Below are 26,936 nucleotides of genomic sequence, written 5' to 3' on the forward strand. Positions count from 1 at the left end.
TAGCCTGCCCACATCACACACACAATTATGGGACAACTGTTTTAAGTCTCCTTCCTACCTTATGAAGAATTGATGTGAGGAACCAAGAAAATAGAACATTTGGTATAATTACTGTAGATCCACTGAACGTTCTGCAAAATGTTTTACATTTTATAAATTACTAAGTAGGGAAGAAATGGTTATATGTTATTAGTCTGTTGCAGTACTTAAAATCAGCTCTCAGGGTAGTTCTAAAATGTTATTGGTAAGTCTTACTGTCTGCAGAATCTGCACTTATTTATAGTTCTTGTGGATGTAAAGAACTTAGAGTCACTTTAACTATAGAAAATGTGCCTTGCAGACAGAACAGGGAGTTATTAAATCCTTTTTTGCTTCTCATCATGTTTTCTTATCTGTTGTGTGTCAGAGTGATCACCTACCAACCAAGGATTTGTCAGTGGGCACAGCTGTTTGTTGAATCTCTTTGGTAGATGTGCAACCCACAACCATCAGGTTAGGCTTATACTACGAGTCTTAGGAGCTCTACACAGCAGCAAAAAAAATCTGAAATTCCTACAGAAGAAACAGTGCTGGATTTAGGGGTGGGAGCAAGTTGGAAAGAAATGTAGTATCGGCTAAGTAACGCTGCCTTAGAATGACCCGATGAGAGAATTGATTGTCTTTACCTAGAGGGTGGCTTAGTCTTTACTACTAGTGTTTTGTTTAGGATTAGTTTTGTGTCTATCAAAATTCCCAGCACTTTTAGGGCAACAGATTGGTAACACTGAAGTATCCAGGCTGTGCATAGAGGGGAAAATTGCAGAAAGAGGTGTGTAGGAGAGGTTAGATAACATAAAGAGAGGAGATGTAATGAAAAAGACAGTTACTATAGAGAATTCAGAATAAGCTATGCTGTAATCAGTTTATAATGCTAATATGGAGAGGAGCCAAGAATGAAAAAAAGGTAGCACAAACAAGAGATATAAAGAGAGTTGGTTGCGTAGTAACTCTGCAGTCGTTACTTTAGCAGAATTCATGATGCTTGTTTTGTGATATTGGCTCCTTAGTTCAAGCAATTACAATATACATTGAATTCCTACCAGTACAGTTAATTTAATGTATTGTGTTTTTTCTATAACAGTAAGCTTACTACATCATTTGATGGAAGAGTGTGGGAATGTCTGGTGCAGCGGCCCACAAGGTTTCATTAAAAAATGGCATGTAAATACACTGTATGACCAAACAAGTATTTCTGCAAATTATGGAAAACGTGATTTTGCAAAGGAGCTTGGCACCTGTGCTTATTAGGTAGCAAGGATCAGCCGTGCATTCAGGCCTTGGTACCTGTTTCATTTTATTCTCTGAAATGCTAACTTAATACTCTTCTGTGCCACTGTTAGTTGATCTTTAACTCTGATCCTTGTCTCCAGCAGTCTGGGAACGCTTATGTACAACACCCACGTATAGGCAGGCAGAAATGTTTCCGTCAACATTAAACAGAGTGCAGTAAACATGGAAGTCTTCCAGACACAAAACTTCTGTGAAGAACGTTAGAAGCCGGTTATGTGTGGTATAATCCTTCTCTTTGCTAGTACTCCCATTCAAGCCCATCAGACAGCATGGAGTAAAGCTAATCTGTCATTTCAGGGCTGTACCAGTGTAGTCCTGTTGGTATAGCTGTGCTGCTTCCTGAAAGGGCTTTTAGTATGGGAGGAGTTAATTCCAGCAACACTTTCTCCAGTGGGATTTATTTCAGACCTCAAAATAAAAGAAACTATACAGACAGGAAAACAATGTTAATGTGACAGACTTTTCTGCAGGCATGCTGTGTCAGTCACAAAATCCACCCTTGACTGGTGAGGTTATGCCATGGAAGATGTTTGAGTAGATAGACCTGAAGGCCCTACTTAAAGCAAGGGTGGTAGAAGCTTACCCTTAATCATCTGTCAGTGTTACCCATAGAGGTCGAAGTAAGCAAAATCAGATACTGAATTAAAGTGGTTATTGTGTGGAAGAGCTATTTCGGTATGACACCACTAAATTACTAAGTTTTTACACACTTAACCACCTAAATTAATTCCACCTTTGTAGTGTAACATGCAAATAAAGCTTCATTCCAATCCTCAGAACTCTTGTATTTTAAGAAATAACACTTTAAATCGCACACTCTTAACAACTGGTTTCTGTAAGGTCGAAATTTATATTTAACAATATCCAAATTAAGAGTTCATTGCGATGCTTCAGTGACTGGTCCAGCATGGTCATGACTGATAGCTCCATGCACCTTATTGCAACTTGAATTCTCTGACCTTTTATATGTTTATGTTTTTGAAGTTGTCACTGATTTGAAAATGAATATGAAATTTGTTTTACATTGATATAGTTCACATCGTAAAGTCAGTGATGCAGCACTGGTCTGTATAAGTACGATTTGTTAAAGCATCTTTCCTTCATGCTCCGGGTTGTGTATTTTTTATCTGCTGCTGATCAGGTGTGATGACTTGGAGATTCCAGTTCATTCATGTGCACTGGAAGTAAGGTATATAATAAAACAGGAAAACTTAACCTAGAAAGAAAACATTGCACTCTGGACTCCTTCTCTATAAAGTCCAGTATTGTCATTGAGAATTTAAAGAGCAGATGCATTAGGCTAAATATCAGAAACTGCTTTCTCTTAAGCAAGTTCACCCTCTGAAATGTTATTAAATGGTTGGTGTTGCAAGGAAGAAGATGGCTATGTGTAACTTTCATCATGAAATTCAGTGTGGTCTGCAGCATGCTGGAGTACCCCAGTAGGAAGATGCCCACTGTAACTTGAGATGCATAAAACACTAGTACTTGATTGTTTTTCCCTGTTTAATGAAGACTGTGATAAGAACAATAATGAAAAATTAAACGACTCTTATAAAGAACAATGAGAAAGCTGCTAGTCTGAATTATTAATTTGGTTTGCGTCAGTACTCATTTTGGTTTAGTGTATAGTGTAACACAGGACTGTTTTTAGAACAATTAATTAAAAAAATACAGGTGCATTTGTTTCAGAAATATTAAAAATGGTGAAGTTAACCAAGTGGTATTTCCAAGGGCAGCATTCTTTCTGGGAAGAACTTGTCTCAGGTGTGGTTGTGTAACAACAATTGAGCAGGAGCTGTTGCTGCCTTTTGTATTTAGAGGAGTTAAATTCTAAATCTTAATCCAAGCTATGTCTCAATCCTTTCTTACATCTCGTTTTGATAATAGCTTGGATATTAAGTCATGATCTCAACTTTTTACCCTTCTGCTACTGCTGTGAGGGGAAAATACTCACTTTTAACCAATATATATTGCACATCTTTAATGTCTCTGTGCTTTGTTAAGGAATCCCATTGCAGGCATTGACAGATGGTATTTCCTGTGTTCAGAGCTAGCGAGGTTATAATTTGTAGATTGATGGTGTTCTTCAAGAGGCCAGTAGCTGATCCACAAAATATTTTAGGAAAGCCTGTATGTGTACTCTCATGGAACTGGCTCCCTGTCAATCACTAACTTTGGGCACGTAGTTCTTAGTTTTACTGATGGGCTTACAGTTACAATTACACTTAAAAGAAAGATTTTATAGTTCACCTGCTCACCAAAATGCTAGAATTTCTTAACTCTTCTTTGCCCAAGAACCAGAGTGTGAGATATGAAATGTTTGGTTTTAGAATAATTCAAAAACCTTAGAAGGTTCCTGATTTTTATTTTGAGAAACTTCTTTATGGTCCTGTCTCTTTCAAGTTTTTCATTGGATCTTATTAGGAAAGTTGATCTTTTTAGGTAACTTGTTCTGGCACATGTTGAACTTTTCTAGTAGAAGAGCATCTGTTATTCTTAAAATTAAATTAAGTTTAACCTATATCTGTTGTATTTTCTGCCTTGCAAAGGTTGAGCTTTATAGCTCTTGCAGTCAAAAGAGAGGAATGAAATAATCTAACAAAAGCATTCTTTGCAAGATATATGAGTTAGAACTGAGACTGTGTATAACATGCATGGTTTAAGTGAGTTTCTTCAGGCTGGAGTATTTTGAAGAGCATTGCAAAAGCAAATTAATTCTAGTGATCTTAAGAGTAGATTGGAAAATTTGAAGAAAACCATCCATTGCTTGAGGAGCAAAGTTTTATATTGCAATCTTTCTAATAGGTTTTACTACAATTTTCGGAGGTAAGACTTTTTTTACAGATACAGGGGGAAAAAAAAGTTCTGGGAGGAGAAATTGAAGCAGAAACAATCTTGTAGCCAAATACTAGGATATTTTTTTAAAAAATATGAACAGTGAAATACAATATGATAAAATACTGAAGTGGTCATAACTAACCCAGTCAGGATGGCATAGTTATTCTTGGATTGTCAGTAGTTTGAAGGAGAGATTTTTGGGAACGTAATTTCTGTTTCTCAACAGTCTAAGATCTTTCATGCTGACCATTATCTGTGAACAACAGCAATGGGTTTTAACAACACTAACTTTTCCAGACTTTATGCAGGGCTCAGACTGTGTGTGTATTAAGGTAAAAGAAATAAACTCCTCAAGGAAAAATGCTGTAAAATTAGCTTCTGACTCTGCAGAGAACTGATGCTATTAGAAGTACCGCAGCTGAATTGAAAGCATGCAAGTGACCAGCTGGAAATAAAATGTTTTCATAAGTCAGCAGTAGTGAAGGTTTTGTAGGCCAGAGGAAATCCTATATTACACCATGCAACATTGAGAAGGTATTAGGTCGCGTACTTCTCACTGGAATTTAAAAGTTCATGTGTACAGAAAGGAATACAGTTCACATTTGGTAGTGTTTAGTGTTGCAATGTGTAGAATTAAATCAAGTAAATGTTGATAAAGATACCAGATTTCACCATAGACAGAATTCTATAGTAGTTTTTCCCTGAGGAGACTGACCTTTAAAATAAAACGGATTTGGTCTGTGACCACCGCTGGAATGCCTTTAGCTTTTGCATTGCGTGTCTGGCCATAGGAAGATACACATGCTTGAGACCCATCTAGTGATGTGCAATAGTATACCATCCTTAACGGTGCCTTTTCCAAGACTCCTTGCCTTTGAAGTGTGATTCCAAAACTAATTTTTAGGTTGTTTATCAGAAGTTTTTGATAGCTGCTTCACTTGGTTACCCAGCTAGTCTAAAATGAATGTTATGCTTGCTTCTGTGTTCAGAAATTGATCCATGATTTTCAATACATTGCTGTGTAAAAAACATTTTTTAGATTGTTTGTTCTGTTAAAACTTAGAACTTACACACTTACATTCTTGTAAGTCATTTAACAGTTTTGCAATGCTCTGAATTATCACGTGCATGATAAGAGCTATAAGAATTCAAATAGGAACAAAAAGCGATTTTTAAATGTTACTACTTTACAATTTGAGAACGTTTAACTTAGAAATGTCTTCTGTGGTACTGCAAGAAAAGTCTGATATTTTAAGCAGGGCAAGATCAAAACCACCTTGCATTGGCAATTGGAAATTGATAAATTGATCTGAATATTAATAATTTCATACTAAGTTCATGAACTGAATGCCATCTGTTTCTAGCCACTGCATGTTTTATGCCCATAATATGTGAAATAGCCATGAAACTCTACCATGTAGCATATGGTTGGCAAGCATGTATTGAACTAAAAGACAGTTAATTGCCTGATTGGGTCTTTTAGGTCTACTAGAATGACTACCAATTTTTCAAATCATAGAGCTAATAGTTGTAGAATAAACAGCACCTAAAAATGGGGAGGGATCAGACTAAACAGTGTTTCAACTTCATGAATGTTGTATTACCATGCAACATCAGGTCTATAACCACTTGTGTCCTTGAATCACCTACTCAAAAGGTTAATTACAAGTCTTTGTGTATTTGCAAACCAGTCTCATTGTGAGTCATGCATATGAAATCTTCTGCCCCTGAATAAAACAGAAAAATGATTAGGATTTTGGGAGGAGCAATTTGCACTGCATGGAATGTAAACAGGAGAAGTTACGGGAACAAAAGGCTTGTATGGCTACAAAAGTAATGCTCTTGGAATAATACCACAAAAGAGTACTTACATGTTTGTAATTGGGTGGTAAAACAGATGGCAAAGTCGTAAAATGAATGAAGTAACTTACTTTGCCAAGTCAGATTTCACTAATGAAATTTATTTGCTACAGCTGGATGATTCCTTAGAGGAATAAAAGGAATTTTTTGAAATGCAAAATCCAACATGCTCCTATTTTATTAGGTTCTGTTTGGCTGGTGTATTGATGCAGTCTGCCTATGGGGAGAGAGAAAACTTGCCTGTATTTGTGAAGAGGAGATGGAGAATTCGGTGGTACCTGCTTCTCGATGTCTTGTTAATGACCTGTGTTCGGTCCTGTGTGTTTGCACCATTTGTGCTGCAGCCTTTGATATAAATGTGCTTGCACCTGCTGGAGCACTTGTTCCCTGCATCCTTCATTGCCAGAAGCCAATTAATAAAATGTGAAGGATAGTGTATTTTGGTATTCCTACTGTGCTTTTGTTGAAACTTCATCAAGCTAGGCACTGACCACACAGAAGAAAGCAGTGCCTGCCTCAAATGCTTTATTTGAAAACTTAAACTTTTTCTATGTCAAGAATTTCTTAGGCAATTCAAACAAGGCTTCTGTGTTCATTCTGTCTGTGATAATACCTTGAAAGAATTTAATGGTGTTCATGTGAGTTTTCACCATAATACTATATGACTGGCTAACGAGGCAAAATAAGTTATTCTGAGCAGGATAAACTCCCTGAGCTATCAACATCAGAACTTGTCTCACTGTGAAGCAAGATGCCTGCAACACAACAAGGCTGCTTCTACCAACCAGAATACGTGGATGGCATCCCTACTATAGATGCCTTAAGTGTTGACTACAGCCTGCCATGAGCCTAGTGGGAACTTGTTTTTGCTTTGCAGATACCATTTGTTTCTAGATTTCTCTGTCACAAGTTAACTTTCCTGCCTATAGAGCAGTGAAACTATTTGGGTGGAGTTTTGGGTTTAATGAGTGTGGATCTTATGTCATCCTTTCTGGCTATAAAAATGACCATATGGATATTTGCTTTTTCTAGAAAATGCACATCTGACATTCTGAACTTCTAACTAATGGAAGAGTATAGGGTTGTTAACAATTAATGAGATACTTGTGTTAGAGGAAAACCTGATTTATGGACTTGTTCTGGCAAACCTATATTTTTCAAGTATTTCTTTTGGAAGCCTTCTTCAGAGTTTGTTTAAAGAATTTACTTCAAGCCAAGTCAACATGCTTACATTTAAATCCTCCTTAAATTTCTTTAGTGAACGTTGAAGTGTAAGTGTACAGGGGCAAAAAGGGCACAGTTGGTGTGGTTGAGATTTCTTTTGAAGTATGGTTGACAAAAATAGCTGGTTTTATGATACTGAATATGCTGTGAGCAGCTTTTTGAATGCAGAGCTCTTGAACTGCTTTTAAAAGTGAACTGCTGAGGCTCATGCTGCAAGCTCTGGCATAGTGCCTTCAAGGGAACTCCATTTTTGTTGCTTTCCAGAATAGCTGGAAGCAGCAGGTCTGTGCAAGTGTGAGTGATGCCTGACTTATCTGACAAAAGTTAGCTTCCAAATGTGCTTTCTTGCACTTGAAACACAGGATGAAAATGGCTGTAGCTAGTATGTCTTAGGTGACACTAGCTTAAATGTGTCCTTGAAGTGCTTCCCTCAGTCCTTAGTTGAATAGCACTAACTGAAGACCACGAGTTGTTGATCCTGTGTTACTAAAATTCATCCTTGTAGGCTATGCCTGGCCCCTTACATTTTGTGAAGGGGGGGAGAAGTGTCTTGTATATCAAATGCTGAATAAAATTCAGTAGTAGCAGCTGCTTTACATAACATCTCCCATGAATGTAACTTGACTTTCGTCAGGAGGCTTGATTATGGGTATTTGGTATGGGAACCTCTTCTGCAGATGTCCCCCTCTCTGTTTCAGCCTTTCATTCTGCCTTAGTTTTGCTTATGCTAGAAAATTGGCTGTAGTACCATAGTACCTGTTTGTCTGTCTTGCCTCTGAATCCATGCAAGTCTCTAGTGTGGGTAGCTTTGACAGGCTAGTGACTTGTAATTGTTCCTTCTTGTACCATGACTGCCGTTACTGTTAATTCTCTCCTCATGGTATATAATCTTAAAGTTAAATCAATACAAAATGAAAGCCTTCTGTTAATATTCTAGATTACACCTCCATGTTTAGAAATTTAATCTAAGAGAAGACATGACTCTTAAACTTTGTGTTAAACCAATACTTCAGCACTGTCAACCTCAGAAAGCTAAGTTACCTTAGTGATTAGAATACTGAGATAGGGCACCAGCCACGTAGTGAACTTGAGGAAGCAGAAACAGTATTCTAGACTCTCATCTAAATGTGTATATTACCAAAATTACTTCACAGTGTAACTTTAGTCAATTGAACTATGAAAACAAGCTTGCTGCTGGTGTTAACCTAGGTGCTGTGCTTGAGTTTGTTTCTTTTCCCATTGTTCTCTGGATCAGTCCGGGTAAACCAGTTTTAAGTATCTAGAATTCTTCCAAATGTTCCATAACAGCCATCACATAACTTAACAAAAAGTGAGGAATCTTCAACAGGCACTAAATTGCGGTTGAGGAACATTACAGCACTTGCATTGTTTTTCCATAGTGTTTATAGGCTGGAGGTGCTACGGTTCAGCTTTCCCCATGCTCAGTTATGTGTTTTTCTGGTCTGTCTTTTGTGCCAGCGAGCTTGTTTAGGTAGCTAGTCTGTCTGAAAACCAGTATAGGTTAGTTTTTGTCTAGAGCAACTTCTGAACTGCTTTGCCACCTAGTTGTTGCAGACACCAGTTGGAAGGAAGGATATGGGCTTATCAGTCAGCCTGTGGCAGGTTCAGTCTGTATCAGCCCTGCAGACACACATGGTTGGGCTCGAGTGTCATGTGTTTTGTCAGCTCTTTATGTGGACAATAATGTAGCTGCTTCATTTTATTTTCAGCAAGGTTTAAAATCTGAAGACCTTGATTTTGTTCCAGACTATTTGTGCTGTTCAGTTTGTAAGGGTTTTCTTGTGCTGTTTCATATGGGTTTCAAGAAATTTCTTCATGGAAGTGTCTCCCCAGAAGTCTTCTTGCAGGATGCCAAAGAGGCTTTTTGGAAACAAAATGCTGAAATGATTACTTAAAACATATGGAATACATACCTATTCTCACATCAGAAGCTGCTGCATAGTTCATGGCTATGCCCAGAAGCTGGCACTAAGGCCCTGTGGGGCCTCAGGGAGACTGCCGGAAGGCTGTGAACTTGTTTACTGTTTGCTAGTGGTTTACTGACTTCTTGCTGGAGGGATCTCAATTCTTCTGATGATGTCTTAAGAGCACAGAGCTGTGGGCATGTGGGAACCACTGTTCTTTATAGCAGCATGATGCAACTTATAGGATGGATGGGGCCTCAGTTACTCGGTGAAGGTTTCACTGGTTGACTCTTCCAGTTTCAGTGCCTGGATATGGTTACAGTTCGAAGCACCTGTCTCAAGAAGCTGGGAAGTGTAGGTCTTTTGCCTGGGGACATTTGCTGATGCTGTGAGAGAGAACTTAAGCCAGTTTTCTACCCTTAACTTTTCTTAGTAGATGTGTAGTCACCTTAGTAAACTTGTTTTGTGGGTGTGGGAGAGAGAAGCACCTTTTATGGTGTGTACTAGAAAGCTTTGGAAAGAAGTGTTCTTACTAAACCTTGAATGTGGCTTAACTGCTTGTTAAAGTCATGGGAAGCTATGAATCCTAATTCCCAGTTAAACAGGTTTATGTCAAAGGATTATTTTCAGGAGAAAGCAAAGGACTTATTGTGAAAGCATTTCTAACTTGTTCTGAGGTTGAGGTGCAGGCAGCCTGTTTCACTGTCTAACGAGACTAGTCATTTCTAAGATAGGTTTGAATATTTGGGTTCAGGTTCCTCTTTAGGCTACTACCTAGAATTTGTAGTGATTATTTAATATTTGAAATATTTGTTCTAACTTAATAAAATACTGATGTTACTTTGTGCAGAGCTTGACAGATGTTGCATGTTTAAACTGCAATAAAAACACCATTCAAACTTGAGACATGGAATGACACTTATTACAATAATGCTGATCTAACCTAAAAAACTTCCTTACTCTCCAGTTCTTAAAACAGCTGGCATCATGTATCCCATCCTATGTCCTCGTGTATCCTATCTATTTCTGGGTTTTGGGGTGTTTCTGCTGATCTAGTTTGAATATTGTAATTGGAAGCAGCTGTTGGGAGGGTTAGGCTCTGCTTGCCTGGAGTTGCCTCCCTCCATTTCCAGGAACATTTTTGTTGCAGGAATATCTGAGTCATTCCTGAGGTGTCTTCCAGATATTTTGCATCTAGTATGCTAGTCTGTGCTGATCATTTTCAAGCAATACATTTTCAAGCATAATTTTGCTGTTGTTAACCAAACTGAAACTACTGGACTCAATAAACAATGAAGTAACTGGATGAACTGTGACCTTTTAATAACTGATAAGGTTATATTGCTTAATGGTCCCTGGGGATATTAAATATGTTGACACTTTTTAAAATTCTTGGTCCTGTGCTTTTTGTCAAAGCTGAACTTGTAATTTTTAGGTCACGCAAGGCAACCGAGTTGTGAATCACTTTGTGGGAATTAAGAAACTTTGGAGAATATTCAAACTCACTTTAGAAGATGGGGTTACTGTCAAATAATTACTATAAATTTTCACTTCAGAATGAGATTAAAAGTTGTAGCTAATGTTTCTGGAGGTGATAGATTATACTAAGTATAAAGTACAGAGTAGTGCAGGTATTAGTTCTTCAATTAAAAAAATGATTGAGTTATTTGTTTAGAAAAACATGAGTCTCCATTACTAAATTTTCTTTTATTGTTCAGTAAGTGATTGATACAACATTTTGCCTTTCTGGAAGTATTCTGGTCAAAGCATACTAACTGTAGTTCTTAATATTGTGCAGGTAGCTCACATATTTCAATTAAATTATTCCTGTTCCTTCAAATGTAACAAACTCTAATTCAGGTAAAAAACAGAGTAAAAGCAGGTGCTGTGATGTGTGAGCTACTGGTTGTAATTGATGCTTATTGTATAAAAAAGTCTTCAGGGAAGAAAGTTACTCATCATAGAAGTGAGTGGGTAATGAGGTTAATGTGACAGTCTTGCAAATCTTTATGTAATCTTCTCTTAAAGGAAAGGAAACAAAAGAACTGGAATTAAGTTTTGATGTCATAGTTTTATGAAGGCTATAAAAGTAAAAATATAAGAAATTGTTTTGTAATTGAATAAAGGCACCACTATCTATCCTTATTAACTAGAATCTACTATACTAACTCTACCATCTATCTTTGAACACAAAGCTATGTTTAACTAGTCCTCTTCAAACAAATGCCTGCAGCAAATCAAAGTCCTCCTGTTAAGGACAACTACATTTTCACAAAGCCTGCATTCAGCTTTATGTATAGCACTGCAGAAGATGCCAGCTGAATTTGTGCCTGTAATGATGTGACTTTGGTGTAATGTTTCTCCTTCCCTGGTCTGCTCTCATTGACATTGCATTTACTAGACTCCAGGGGATCAAAATGGACAGAGTAGCTTCTTGACCTCTTTTAGTCGCATTCTCTAAGAAAATGAATCTGATCGTATGCTCTGTTCTTTGTTAATTTTTGGCCTATTGGCTGGTTTGGAGTACCTTTTGACAGAGGTTTAGGTGTCTTGGATATGATTGTTCTCATAAGTTTCCTGAATATGTGCTGCTGGCTAAGGAGGGAGAAATCTGTACCAGTGCTCCATGTGAAGGAAAGGAAGCAATGTGAGCTGGATGTCTGTTGCCCTGTTTGGGCTGGTACACAGCTACTCTTGTTGGCCACTTTTTTGCTCCCTTTTAGTGTATGAATGTTGGGATTATTGTATAGAGGAGGGATGTAGAGGACAAATGGCACAGATATGTAAGGAAGCATGCTTCAGTTAATTGTTTTGGAGAAAGTTATTCTGTAAGAAAAGGTAATCTGAGAAATAGGACAACTTAAGTGAAGTCTTCTGATTTTGATCAGATGAGCAAGATGAGTGAGGGGATAAAAAGCATAAGGATTTTTCGCCTGTAAGCATATTTTTAGGTATATTCTCAGCATATTCTTAGCATATTCTCAATTTATTGGGCTGAAGTAGTAGATGGGAGGACAAAATAAAGACTAATGTATTAGGGAGATCAAGGATTCCTACTACTTTTTTTTTTTCTTCTTTCTTCCTTCCTCCTTGCCATGTTTTTGCAAAGATATCTTCCCTGAAAATATTGTCCCTGGAGATGAAAACCTCTTTTATTGCTGGCACCTGATCATCTTACCTACTCTTGTGGATCTGGATAACCACTCTGTGCTCCAAGAGTTTATGCAGAAGTTAACATGATGCTTACCTTGTCCAAGTCCCATTACAGGAACACTCTCCAGCTCACTCCTCTGCTGGGTGGAGCTGAATGTTGTGTTTAAATCCATGGGGGACTAGAGATAACATTGGATTTCTTACACACAGGACCTGCTATGTAAGGTGTGAAAATCTGGAGAAGTTAGTATTGATACAGGTGGAAGGCAGTCACTCAAGACAGGCAACAGTTTTACAACTCCAGCTACAAGTTCCTGTTGCTACATGATCTTAATCATGTAGATGATCTTAAAAGTTATTTGGCTACCAACTCTTCTTTCTCCTGACCAGATTTCTAGACTGTTGGACAAGATGCCATTGCTGATGCTAATGTGAATTATAATTCCTACTCCTTCAGTTCTGATTTAATCTAATTGCTCCCTAACCTGGCTCTACAAAAATGATCCTGGCTCCAACAGGAAGCTTGCCATTAAATGGAGCACAGAATCGTGGGGGGGGTGATCTGCAAGCAGGCAATGAGCAGCTGTAGGAGCTTTGGTGGAGCAGCCACTGAGATTCATTTGTGCCCTTATCTGCTCAAGCATGTTGGAAAAGGGCAGTTTCCTAGGAGTTTATCTGCAGCAGAGGTGAGGAGTGATCCATAGCATGGTGGTTAGACAATGCTCCCACCCTTCTGAGTGAACGTATGGCAGTATGTTGTCGAGCCAGTTAAGCTTTCACTTCCCTTCCAACTTGTTGGACTACACAAAGAACTGTTTAAAAATAAACTTTCATATATGTCATCAGCTGTATTGCTGTGATGGGGATTACCAATGGGTGTGGTAAAAAGCTGACCTGTATAAATGAATAATACAGCTTTTGACAACACCCTGCTTGGCTCTGTGTGAACCTCTCTCTGCTGTAGGGTGATAGAGGATTCTACTGCAGGATAAGCCTTTGTTTATCTTCTGACCCCCAAACAATTTTGCACTGTGAAGATTAAAAAAAAAAAAATCACAGTACACATAATATGAAAGTATGCTTTTTGGAGCTTCATACAACAGGGTTCTTGCTACAGTCTCTGTCAGTTTTATCATAGTTATAAAGTAGGACAATTCAGAAACTAGATATGACCCAGATTAATACTACTTAAGAAAATAAGTCAGGCTACATAAATTAAGGGTGGAAAAACTTACTTTGCATGAAACTTCATCTCGGGTCCTTTACTGTTAAAATTGGAATCTATGTTCCTCTTTACTTTTGAAAGCAGACTGAAACAGGTAGAGGTATGTGGCAGTAGCTTAAAACTTAACACTTTCAAGGTCTTTCTCCTCTGGCAGAATACTTGCTCTTAAGCAGTCTCTCTGGATTGAGTATCGTTTGCACAGTATCAGACTGTACTTGCTTTGTTTGTAACTTATTTCTCTCTCTTCATGTTGTCTGCCATTCAGCAGGCCTGAGTTTTGCCAGCGTTTTATCTTTTTACTGGATTGTGAAGAACTTGAGCAAACTGACCTCCCTGAGCCTCCTCCCAATACAAAATGTGGCAGAGTATTTATGACAAGCTTATCTCTGAGATTTGAAGTCTGTGGTAGCATGAAGTTTTGCTATCTTCAGTGTCTTACTGGAATGTGTTCACTGACAGTTATTGATGACTTGATGACTCAGGATACTGCTTTGACTGGTTGGGTCAGGTTTTTTTAATTCCAAGTTTCTTTGACTCAGTCTCTTATGCTTCTTTGAAAGGATGTTATCAACGCTTCTGGAAATGATTGGCTGCCGTGAAATTTTTCTGGTTAAAGAATTTTCAGTGAAAAGAAGCATTGTCACTAACTTGGTTATTTATAAGGGTCTTATGGCTGGACATCGTTGTTTTGGCTTTTCAAGTATGTGTCAACTGTTGCACAAAATACAAAAAGCGGCAGCTTCTCATTGTCACACTGGGACACTACTTGTTGAATTGCAACTTCTAGTAAAATATGAATTTTCACATTGCTCAATCTACTTAAAGGCTGTAGGTTAATTTACAACAAATATTACAGTGAAACATTACTATTGTGTATTTTAATTCTTCCACAGATTGTAGTATTGATTTTGCACGAACACACCTGTCAGAGGTCCTGCTGAATTCATTTGGACTCCTTCCAGTATTGAAGTGTTTATAGAAGAATAGTCTGTTTTGTTGCTTAGTAAGTTTAGTATAGGCCATATCCAGGTATACTAGTGCTTCAGTTCTGTGCTTCTGAGAGTACGTATTGTAATCTAAACTTGGCAAACTGAGCTGTTCTCAGTTGATGACTGGAATTCAGAAGAAGTTTCTTTGTATTGCATGTCTGAAATACATACTAAAAACAAGTAAGCATGACTTTCAGGATACATTTTTCCTTTTAAGAGAAAAGTGCAAAGACAAAACAATATGGAGTTGTTCAAAATGCAGTGTAGTAGGTTGAAAATGTACACATGGCGTGGAGCTATTTTCATGTCCTCGTACTCCCTCTTGAGTAAAAAGAAAGCAATGGTTCTTTTTAAGCCATAATGGCCAAAACCGAAATGTTGTTTTGTTGTCAACCATCTCCTTTTTAAAAGAACTTGTAACATAATGTTAGTGTTATTTCTTTGCTATATCTCTATAATTAGTACAGCAGCTTACTCATGCTTGTTTCATTTAGATAATCTTTCTGACAAAAACAATTTAAGCGACTTAGTTTTCAATTGCATTTTCAGAATTCTTTGATAGTAGAATGGGTAGTGGTACTTATGTGATCTGGAGAGTTTTTCACATAGGTTGTGGGTTAACCTTGGTAGGCAGCTAAGCACCACATAGCTGCTTGCTCACTCCCCCCCCACCCCCCCCCCCAGTGGGATGGGGGAGAGAATCGGAAGGGTAAAAGTAGGAAAACTCGTGGATTGAGATAATGACAATTTAATAAGTAAAAACAAAACAAACAGAAAAAAAACCCAAAGCCACAAAACCAAGAAAAACAAGTTATGAAAAAAAAAAAAATTGCTTGCCACTAGCTGACCAATGCCCAGCCAGTCCCCCATATCCAATGACCAGGATATCCCTTTGGTCGGCTGTCCCAGCCATGTCCCTCCCATTATCTGCTTGCCCACCCCCAGCCTACTCGTTGGCAGGGCAGCGTGAGAACCAGAAAAGGCCGTGACACTGTGTAAGCACTGTTCAGCAATAACTAAAACATCTGTGTGTTATCATCACTATTTTCATCACAAATCCAGAACATGGCACTATACAAGCTATTCTGAAGAAAATTAACTCTATCCCAGCCAAAAACACTACACCTTTTTTTTTTTTTTAATTCCAGGAAGGATTGGCTTAATCTCTAATGAAACTTCAGTCAGCATGCTTTTACACTTAACTGCCTCACTGCTAACAAAACCTTAGTGCATGTCCTCAACTAGGGATTTTGATATAAGTTTTAATAAAATTGTCATGCTTCACATTCTGATTAAGCTGCACACAATGGTGATTCATTATGCAGGAGGATGTAATTTTATTGTGAGATTGTCAAATGATCATGATGGGTAAAAGTAATGAGGTAATGGTGTCTTGTTACTATGCTGTATTATTATCTCATAGTTCTGTGTATAACTAAACTGTGCTGCCATGTGAATGTGCTCTTTTTGAGCTTTCTAATTAACAAAATCTGTTACATTTGGCTCTTAGTTGCTACTATAGATGTCTCTTGTGTTTATATCTTCTGTAATGTAGAAGTCGTGTTTTTTGGACATCAGAACTTGTTTTGACCTTAAATCTCTGGAGGAGGGTACGTTCTGTTACTGTGCAGTGACTTTCCCATGTCTTAAAAGCTGTGCAAGCAGCAACTGTGCAAAATATTCTGTCTTCATATAACACAAATACCATAATATTACTGTTGGAATAGGTCGGGAATGAAACAATGCTGTGGGAAGATAGTAGTTGGAGATCTGTTAAAACTGTAACAGGATTTAAAAAAAAAAAGCTAATGGGATTGTTACTTTTTGTACATGTGCACATGCACATTAGGCTGTCTGTGAATTAACTGTCGTAGAGCCCTTTGGTATTGGTGAGGTGCAGAGATTTGTGTTTGAGCAACAAGCAGTTGTGGGACTGAGACAACTATTCCAAATACACAGAATAATGGCATTTACAGCCTAGGAAGGCAAGTTGAATCTTTCCACTCTGCATAAACTAGATTATTCTTTCAGTTCCTGATTGACTTACTGAAACTGGGTATTTTTAGGTTTTAAGTGACACATTTGCTTGCTTTTCTCTGAAAAAGTACAGTAGCTAATCCTTGCTGCTGCTGCTGTGTCTTGGTGCTTGCTGTTTAAGCTGGAAATTCCTTCAAATGTCTGTTTTCTTTCCCCTGCAGCTGTCATATCTCATGTTTTCTTGTATGGCGTTGTCTCACTGTGGCTTCCTTTTTCAATTCTTGCTTAGTAAACTAACAAGAATTCTTGACAAATACTGTGTCTCTAAAAGAAAACCCTACATACCAAAATGTAAATCTTTTCCCTTAATTGCCCTTGGATGCTGTGAACCCCCTTGTACCCTTCCAAATGGTGAAGGCTTTCTTTGCTCATGCTATAAAAAAGATGAGCTCGGTCTAATTTGTGGAATGGCTTCCAGTGAAAATGCAGATAGCTTTCACTGAAGATAGCAGAAGTGAAATTAAGTCCTTAGATATGTAGGGATTTAAAACAAATCCCCGCATGTGGGAGAAGGAAAAGAAAACTAATGAAGCAATATTTCTCTTCTAGATTTTTTCATTTTACACCTGTGAATTTTCTGCAATCCAAAGATGGCAGCAAATAAGCCTAAAGGACAGAATTCATTGGCTTTACACAAAGTCATCATGGTGGGAAGCGGTGGTGTAGGAAAATCTGCTTTAACACTACAGTTTATGTATGATGAGGTAAGAATGTGCACTAAAAATTATCTCAGGAGATGTCTGCTACATAGTGTTATTTAAGCATTCATTAGTACAGTTATTTTCTGAAAGGATCTACAAGTATATGATGTGGTATGAAAGTCAGCGATTAAATTAAACAAAAATATTTTTTGAGATTAGTGATTTACCCTCTAGAGGTACCTGCGAAGGTATAATTTGGCATTTTTTTCAGCCTTCTAAGCAATTAGATGCTCTGTCATATTATCAGTATATTTTGTCATTGTTCACTAGACCTGGTAGAACTTATTTAGGTGTTATAGCTCAAAGGTTCTTCACTGAAGCGAGTTGCATGATGCCTGAAATGATGACCAATTTTTTCCATGTTTTTTATGTTGCTCTTGAAGAGAGGAAAGAGAATCTGTTTCTTGTTTCCTTACTTTTTTCCAGTGAAAGTAATTCTTTTTGATTAAAAGGCAGAAGTTATGGCTTCAGTGTTCTTTAAAAATTGATACTAAATAGATTCAAAGGCAGGACTGCTTGATAGCATAATGGAACGCAGCCAGATGTTGTGTTGACCAGAAGCAGAGGCTTGGGTAGTGCACAGACATTGATATTTTGCAGTAACCTCTAAAATTTCTTTTTAATGGCTGAAGAAAGCAAAAATCTATAAACTGTTTGAGCTGATGAGAGCCTGCTTTAAGTATGAATTATTTGAGTACTTCACATAGCCTAAATACAAATGCTTACTTATTAGTTACTGTAACCATATGAGATGTTTATGTCCTTATATGCAGATAGAAGCATTTGCTTTGCAGAGGCATTATTTTATACCATGAAATTTTTTTTTCTAGTTCGTTGAAGATTATGAGCCTACCAAAGCAGACAGCTACAGGAAAAAGGTGGTTCTGGATGGGGAAGAAGTCCAAATTGATATATTGGACACAGCAGGGCAGGAGGACTATGCTGCAATTAGAGACAACTACTTCCGAAGTGGAGAAGGCTTTCTTTGTGTCTTCTCTATTACAGAGCTGGAATCCTTTGCAGCGACTGCAGACTTCAGGTAAGTTACAAGGCAAGATAATTATTCTGATTACAGTGAGATAATTACAAGTGATTTTTTGTTTTTGTTTTGTAATATCCTTATGATAGTCCAGATTAGATGACAGCTCTTACTGTAGTCACATAATGTTTTGAACAGATGCCTAGCCATGCCTTTGCTATCTGTACTACTTCAGATATCTTCGCTGCTGTGTTTCTGAATACCGAAAAGGCTATTGCCACAGAGCAGATACATAGCAACATTCAGAAGGCTTCTGCCCTTTGTAAATCGGTGTTGCTTGGCACTTGTGCTAAGAAGCAGTATTTGTGAGTGGGCATACTGCTATCCGAAGTAGTGGATCTGAGAAGAATTGCTTATCTACTGTGTGGTTGCATGTAATGTATGTACGATACCACACACTCCCCAGAGCTGTCTTTTTTAGCTCTTCCTTCATATAGAGGATTATGTTGTGTTTCTCTTAACCTGTGAAACACCACCTGGAACAAAAGGGCAGCTGTAGCATGTCCAGCTGTTTTATGCTAGAATACTTCATAGTTATAAAAGATGACATGACCGAATTCCAGTTGAAAACTGCGCAGAACCACCACATCTGGTGATGTCTGTCTGCAAAGTCTTAGACGATGTGAAGTATGCGCATTGTATTCTGGGAGAGTGAAATGCATAGTTATCAACAACAAATCTTTCTGCCTCTTAAAGATGATTTTATGAACAACAGTGATGAGAAGTATCTTTGAATATTCTGTAGTAGCTATGCATTTTGTGTAAAGGCCTGCTGTAAATCTGTCCCCTCAGTTTTGCTTGGATGGAATTTTTCTCTGTAAAAGATACTGATGCAATTTTTTTAATTTACAAGACAAAAGTTCTGCATAGAGTTCTGCATAACATTCGCCCTTCCCATCAAAGTCAGTATTTTACTTAATAGGGAGCAATGTGGTAAAAACAAAATTTGGGACTGGATCTTTCTGGTGTAGTAAAGATTTAACAGGATAGGGTTTTTTAAGATGCTTTTCAAGCATGCAGCATATTAAAACCCTTATAATGGTAAGAGACTATTAAACAGGCAGCAGTGTTTAATTTTGGTTGAGAGATAAAGCCTATTTAAATCACTCATCACTGTAGTAAAAAAAGACCAGAAAAAAATTTTTACCAGTTCAAAGTGTAGCAAAATAGGAGAGGAGATAACCTTTGAGATAAAAGTAAGGAAACAAATATAAAAAGAAATTATCTGCATCCCACTGAAATAAGGCTTCTCAGAGATGCTGTCACAGTTCAACTTAATTAGCACTAAGTATCAGAATACATTTAATATCTCTGAGGAAGAGGTATGGAGTGGGGAGAAAGTGAGTTTTCCTCTTCTCGTGTGTGTGGTGGGTTTTTTTTTTATTATTATTTGTGTCTCTGTATATGTGTGTGTTTATATATTTCAAGAGGGAGGGAGGGGCAGACCTTGATTGGTTTGCAGGCTTATGCTAGGTATTGTCAGTCCTGGAGGACTATTTGGTATAGTTGAGCTCCTCTAGAGTGCAAAATGACCTATTCAGATCTGTTTAAAATCCTGTTAATGCTTCAAAGTACATTATCTTCTATAGTTCTAGAGGAAGTCCTACTTTTCCAGCAAAAATGGAAGAAAAAATCCCTTCAATGAAGAGATTAAAACTCTCCCCAATCTGAAAGTGCCTTTCAAGTTGCCTTTGAAATTGTAGAAGCTAAATGCTAAAATGTAACTCAGAAAAATTACATTCTTTCTGCTCTGTGTACAAGTAACCTGTATCTCTTGAAGGTACAGTTAAAATACCTTTGGCATTGTTGAGCAGCCTGAGGGAATACTACTTAAGAGACAGATATGAAAGTAAGTGACAAGAATAATTTGGATGTTTGATTGTTTCCATGGAATTTTGCTCTACTGGAATGGTAGAACTCCAACAGGAGAGCTGTTTACTGCTATTCAGTGTCTTCGATGGGGTTCCTGGTGTGCTCTGAAATGCTATTGCTTCAAGTAATTTTTTTCAATAAAAAATTTCGATTGCAGACCTGCAGTGACTAAACTTTTAAATATTTGAAAGGCAATTTGATAAATTGTGGTCTGGGTTTGAGTAGAATTAGTCTGGCTCTAATGATTGTTCTTAAAGTTCTAGATTTCAAGCTGGCATATCATTGATTAGATATTCCTTGTTTAGGAGATATCAGTCTTCAGAGAAGGCTCAAAGGAGAATATTGTCATCTGGATTGCTGTTAGATTAATTCTTTACATGGTGAAATTGGCATCGCCTGAACAGTTAGTGTTGAAAGCTACTAGTTTTTAGCAGAAGTCTTGTTTGCACAGGAACTGCAGTGATGCACTGAGTTTTCTTCTGGCCACCCTTCCTAATCCACTGACTTATTCAAACTACTTTTGGATAGCTGCAGACCCTGTTAAAACATTTGCACTGATACTTGTGAGGGAGAGGAGGAATGTTGCTTTAATTACACCTCAGATGAATGTGGTCTTACAAGCTGCCTCAAATACATATTTGTTGGTTTAAAAAAAATTCATGGGCTACCTGCAGTTTCTCAGCCCTGTGAGTAGACTTCCTCCACAAGACCGCATGCTGTTCAGAGCTTTTTATAACAGCAGGAGGATCCTGCCATACACCAAATCAAGGCTCTTTAGAATATCAATTAATTAACTCTCTTCAGCTTCTTTCCATTCAACTTTAAATCTGGCAATAGGTTTCACCTCAGCCAGCAAAAAGAACTTATTTCTCTGTGCTTTTTGCCAATCTTTGTTCAATAGAGAATATCCCTCTTCTGGGAAAACTGTTCTTCCTGGTACTTTTAATGCATTTCCAATTAGAAGAAAACTTTGATTATTTTTTTCAGTGTTGAAGACTTATGTACCAAACCAATTTTAGTACCGAGTTTTATTTACAACTTTAAACCCTTCATCCTAGCAGTTCAAACAGTAGAAGGGTCTGTCCTTAAAAATGATGCATGTACAACTTGTATCTGTACACTGGCTTATAACAGAATGAAGATACCTGCAGAGACTGAGTACAATTGACTTCAGAAAGATTCCTGAAAGGAAGAGATTTTTCTCCTGGTATGCAGTAGACCATTTTATCAGCTTTAAAAATGGCACATGCATTTTATTAGGGGAAAAATCAAGTGTAAAACTGAAGTTTGGGTAGCTTAGAAATGGCAATCACAAATACAGGCAATGGTAAATGCTCTCAACACCTTTAGTAAAAGGAATGACTTTATTAATATAAATTCTCACCTAAACCAATCCTGTTCTACTTTTTTAGTTTTACTGACTCACCTCCTTCCTTCCTGGAGGCCTAGTTGTCTCTCTCCATCTTCATTCTTTGTAATGCCATAATGAGGTTTAAGATTTTACTGTTACATAAGCTTCATAGAAGGAGTAAGTGTTTTTTTACTGTAAGGTGGAAGAGTATTTAGTCTGAGTCCTCTTTGTGTTCTAAGAATAGTATTCTGTGCAATGCTTAATTCTTCTTTTCCTTCCTTTTTTTTTCTCCAGGGAGCAGATCTTAAGAGTAAAAGAAGATGAGAATGTTCCTTTTTTGCTAGTTGGTAACAAATCAGATTTGGAAGATAAAAGGCAAGTTTCTGTAGAGGAAGCAAAAAACAGAGCTGATCAGTGGAATGTTAACTATGTGGAAACTTCTGCAAAAACACGAGCTAATGTTGACAAGGTAATAACTGGCCTCTTAATACAAAGAATCTCTCCATCAGGTTTTACTTTATACCTCTTTTCCATGGGTCATACTCTATATGTTCATTACTTTAGCATTTTTGTTATTGTGAAATTTGAATCAAATACTTTTCTCCCTTAGCTTGCGATGAGTGCATGACTAGGTGATTTTGTGTAGAACAGTGAAAATGTTAGGCATAACAAGTTTATCCCATCATAAACTGCAAGAAGTCATTATACAAGACATTATACAAGACCTTATTTCATTAAAAAATTCTTGAGGCAGCTATTTTGGCCTAGACTACTTACTGCATTTTCTATAACTAGAAGACAGTCTGCTTCTGAACAGTGAGGAATGCTGTCTGATCCTCAGCCAGAATAAAACGGCTTACAAAAGTAGGTAAGGGAGGGATTGGAGCCCCCTCTACCCTCATCTAACCAGATGCCTGGTTATATGTTGCTTCGTTGAAGAATGGTTGAACCCTTTTAAGCTTTGAACAGCCTGGAAGTTCCTCATGAGTTTTCAGGTATAAAACCTGGTTCAGAAGGTCATGAGATAAGAGACAGAATCTTGCTCTCCAAGAAGATAAATTATTGATTAGTTCCAGGTATTTCAGCTATAACTTTAAAAGACAGGACTTCTTGGCATACAGAATTCAGAATAACTCTCAGCCTTGTAGACTGCAAGAGTAACAGATGTGTGGCAAAAGAAATAAATAGTTTAGTTCAATGTGCCAACCTTTCCTTTCAGACCTATTGACAGATTTGATCGCACATTGAAAAATTCTCTAATGTAAATCCTTACGTATGAGCTGTCAATTGCAGCATGACACCTGTAATGTGAGTTCTGTTTTGCAATAACTTAAACTTGACTGTTGTCTCCTGTCAGTTGCCTTCCTGAAGAAATTGATTGTTCAGTACTACAGTAAGAACTTTATGCTGTTCTGTAGAGAAAATTAAGTCAATTAAATGCAGCAGAACTCAGTCTCATTGCTGAATACAGCTTTGATTTTTTTGTTGTTGTTGTTATAAAAACTAGTACATCTTTTAGTTTTGGTGCATGATTGCAGTTAACATCCATCTATTACAGTCACGTAGAAATTTCCAGCTCTTCAGAATCTATTTCACCATCCTTTAGCAGCTGGAAAAAAAAGTGTGTGTATATATTTTTTAATAGCTCTCTAATCAAGAGCTTTTGCACACACATGGTAGGCTACTACAGAGCTCCAAGTGTCTTTTTGGAGCTGGTAGCATTATGGATCCAGATTAGCATCTATCACATAGAATTAAGATTTGATAGTTCACAAATGAGGCTTTGTTGGCACTAGTAAATACCAGGTATTCTTAGTTACTTAGAGCATCTGAAGTTGAGGTTTGTTATGTGAACTTAAGTTACTATTCTATAAGAAATCTGGCTTCTCCGAATTCCAGAATAGTGGGTTTGCTCAGTTGGGGAAAATACAGTCGGTTTCTACTCACTTTGGTAAAGGTGACCCACTAAGCATCTTCTCAGAAAGTTACGTTCCCCAGGCAGCTAAATACTATAGTACAGTATCAGTGCTTAAGCAAGTTGACAGTTGCACCATACCACTTGCACAGATTTAAGTACAAGCAAGTAACTTAGTGCACATTTAGAAATCTAAAGGCAATCTTATTTCTTGATGGAAATGTTTAGTTAAAAACATGTAGTTCAGTTAAACTTTTCCTCAAATCCTGTGTAATGAAGGTTGATGTTTTTGCTGCAGTCAATACAGGATTAGTGTCATTGCAAATAAAACCTACTGAGCTCTGTAGAGGAGCTTTTCAGCCCCTGCACTGTCCATGTTTCATGGAAATGGATCAAGTTCCCTGACATAGATCTAGAGAACATCTTCTGAGAGGAAAGTATTAGAAATGCTCAACTGATTTGCTGCAATAAAATTATAAAGATTAAATGATTATTCGCTGTAGCCTTTTGCGAGTCAAGTCAAGATCTGCTTTTCAAATGAATAAAGTAGCTTTAAGCAGTCCAATCGTAAAGCCTTAACTGACAGTAGCATCTCTCTTAAACAAGTCATTGGTGTATCTCCACCTTTGTCATTTTCGTTTCCTACTAAACCACTTGATGAAAATGAAGTTCACATGTACTTTGAGGTTGTAATATAGCAGTTGAGACTACCTGATCTAAAAAATTGTTTATGTAGTGATATGATTGATAACTTTGCTTTAAAGGAAATGCTGATTTCCCCCCCCCCCCCCGCCCAGTCACTTTGTGTTTAGACTTGCATCATGTGGGACATACTGACCATAAAATGTTCAGTATATGCTACTGCTCCATCAATATGTTTCTAGAATTGGATGCTGCACTTCTTCAGCCTTTACAGCTCATCACTGAAAATACTCAAAATGTAAACTGATTTCCTTGAGTCTCCTCAGTAAGATGTAGATAATACATTTAAAAAAACTTGGCCAGTGATGACACTCTTGTTTCAGTCCTTGTGGAAAATTGTCTGAAAGGATTTATAAGCAAATATCAGAAGACAGGGGAATGTTATGATACCATGAAAGATGCAGGATTGCATCATATCAACTTGGCCTTCTAAACCAGTGAAAGATTTGTTGGATTATTACTTGTTTGCTCAAACTGGTTGTATATAATTGACTTTATTCTAACCAACTGAAATGGATATCAGTGAAAGCTTAAATTAACTCATATGTCTGTGACTGTTTTTGCATTTACGTTATCACATCTTTTTTAGGTGTTTTTTGATTTAATGAGAGAAATTAGAGCCAGAAAAATGGAAGACAGCAAAGAAAAGAATGGGAAGAAGAAAAGAAAAAGCCTAGCTAAGAGGATCAGAGAAAGATGTTGCATTTTATAATCAAAACCCTGAATTCCTTTCCTACCCTGACCATACTAATAAAAACCATAATTTATAAGCATGCCATTGAAGGCTCAAGTGACTGAAATTACTCTAACATGTTGGAAATTGTAATGTACCACTAAAAGCATGAATTGGAGCTGCACTGAAAGTCAAATTCACTGAAAAAAAAAATGATGTGGCTTCAAAAGAAGCAAAGTTCAGTCCATTTCATAATTGCCTACCTTCTCACATTTCTTCTGAATGTAGTGTTTCATGGGTAGTCTTTTCTTTAGTAGTGAACAGAGGGGGGAAGTATTACTTCGTGGGTTCTTGTAAAGCATACTTTTTTATCATTGGTAATTGTCAATTCATCTTGTCTTTTGTTGCCTTGAAAATTACAATTGTGAACGTGATACCTAACAAAGCGGTATGCAGTTGTTTTGCCATGGAGTTATGCAAATTAGAAAAGAATAATGTATATGCGAAAAGTTATGTTGGGGAAAATTATATGTGGTTCTGCATTACCTGATTAACCTAGAAGAGTGATGTAATCTTTTACATTGAAACATTTGAATATGCCTTAATTTTAAAACCTAAACATAGCAGGTTGCTTAATCAAGGGTGTATTTTCAACTTTGGTGCATGGGGACTGTCCCTGCACATCAGTGCGAGACTGCCCTCTCTGTGGGGTGCAGTTATGTGAATGATTTCGCTAACTAGCTGTCTGCTAGCAGTGTCTGTTCTTTAAATGTGTGCCATACTCTGGTATTGTGAATAATACAGAGCATATTCTGTCATCTGTAACTTGGTAATGGTATCTTAAAACAAAAAGGTCAGAATACATATAAGACTGAAATCATAAGCCTATGGCACATCTAAGCCTGGAATGGTGGTTTAAAACTTAACGTGCTGATACCTTGAAACTTCCCTTTTGCGAGTAGATTTTTGTCTAGATGTTCCTTGGGTTTTAACTCCCTGGAGTTGGGTGGAGTGGAGCTAATTCAGTAGCGCTAATGTGTTTTAAGATGTTGTCTGAGAAATTCTGGTGTCATCAGTTAATTTCTTTTGTGTTCCTAATACTCAGTTACGGGAACATGGTGTGTTATGCTGAAGCTCTTTGCAGGTTTTGTACTGTTTAGTCTAGTTTATGTTGATTTTCAAATGGGGAACATTGTAGCTACTTTTTCTAGTTAATGTTGATATTAAACAATCAAACATGCTTTACAATACAGAAACATTTACCATGTGCATCCAAAATCCCCAAACAAAACATACTGCCTCAGTTGCTTCAGAACAGCAAGAATACTAGCACACGGTTAGTATGCTGCATCTTAACTAAAAATATGCCAGAATGTTTGAGGGTTTTGGACTCCTCTGGGGTAAGACAGGCTAGATCAATTCCACAAACTGTTATACTTTTTATACATGTGTAAGCCTATAACTGACAGTTTAAAATGTGCTCAAGCAAACTAGGTAACAAATATTTAACTTTCATGCTAACGGATGTTTTAGGGACTCAAGTCTTAGAAGTTATATTTGTCATGTTAAATATTTATCAATAGGAATTTTGTATGTGCATTTAGTAGACTGCCAAGTGCAGAATTAAAGTTACTCATGTAACTATGGCAAATAAGCCAGTCTTCATCTTACTGTGTACTCATTTGGGTCTATTTAGCCAGGGAGTCTAACCACTAACATTGTGACTTTGCTTTGGAACCTGTATACTGGGAACTGAGGTGTTATGAAGCCACTGGACACATGAAACTTGTCTTGGCTGATGCCTTATCCTGTCCTTTTATTTGCTATTTGAGCCATTGAAAGATGAATAAACTTCCATTTTTTTAAATACTTGTGCAGTGTTAATTGATAACTATATTACTGATAAACTTTGCTATAGCTGATGCTAGTGGTCAGGCAGTTAAATCTAAATCATCCAGAAGCCTTTTTTGCGTGTGTGAACAAAATCATAGATTAAACCTAATTAGTCTGATAAAAAGCCACTTTGTAAAAGCTGAGACTCTGCATGTGCTACCTTTTATCTAGAGCTAATTTATCCCTGCTTGCTGTAACAAAGAATAT

General features: G+C 37.3%; 1 protein-coding gene across 2 annotated transcripts in view; it reads left to right on the forward strand.

Annotated features, from left to right (window-relative positions):
• Nucleotides 1-26,703, forward strand: part of RALA (RAS like proto-oncogene A) — a 29,738-nt gene extending 3,035 nt beyond the window's left edge. For both annotated transcript variants that reach the window (XM_075493567.1, XM_075493568.1), the window contains exons 2-5: nt 17,133-17,287; nt 18,115-18,323; nt 21,841-22,015; nt 24,753-26,703. In XM_075493567.1, the coding sequence (XP_075349682.1) occupies nt 17,174-17,287; nt 18,115-18,323; nt 21,841-22,015; nt 24,753-24,875 (621 nt within the window). In that variant the 5' untranslated portion in view covers nt 17,133-17,173 and the 3' untranslated portion in view covers nt 24,876-26,703. The remainder of the gene's footprint in view (nt 1-17,132; nt 17,288-18,114; nt 18,324-21,840; nt 22,016-24,752) is intronic.
• Nucleotides 26,704-26,936: the final 233 nt, after the last annotated feature.

The sequence above is a fragment of the Mycteria americana genome, chromosome 2 (assembly GCF_035582795.1).
Source record: "Mycteria americana isolate JAX WOST 10 ecotype Jacksonville Zoo and Gardens chromosome 2, USCA_MyAme_1.0, whole genome shotgun sequence".
Lineage (NCBI taxonomy): Eukaryota > Metazoa > Chordata > Aves > Ciconiiformes > Ciconiidae > Mycteria > Mycteria americana.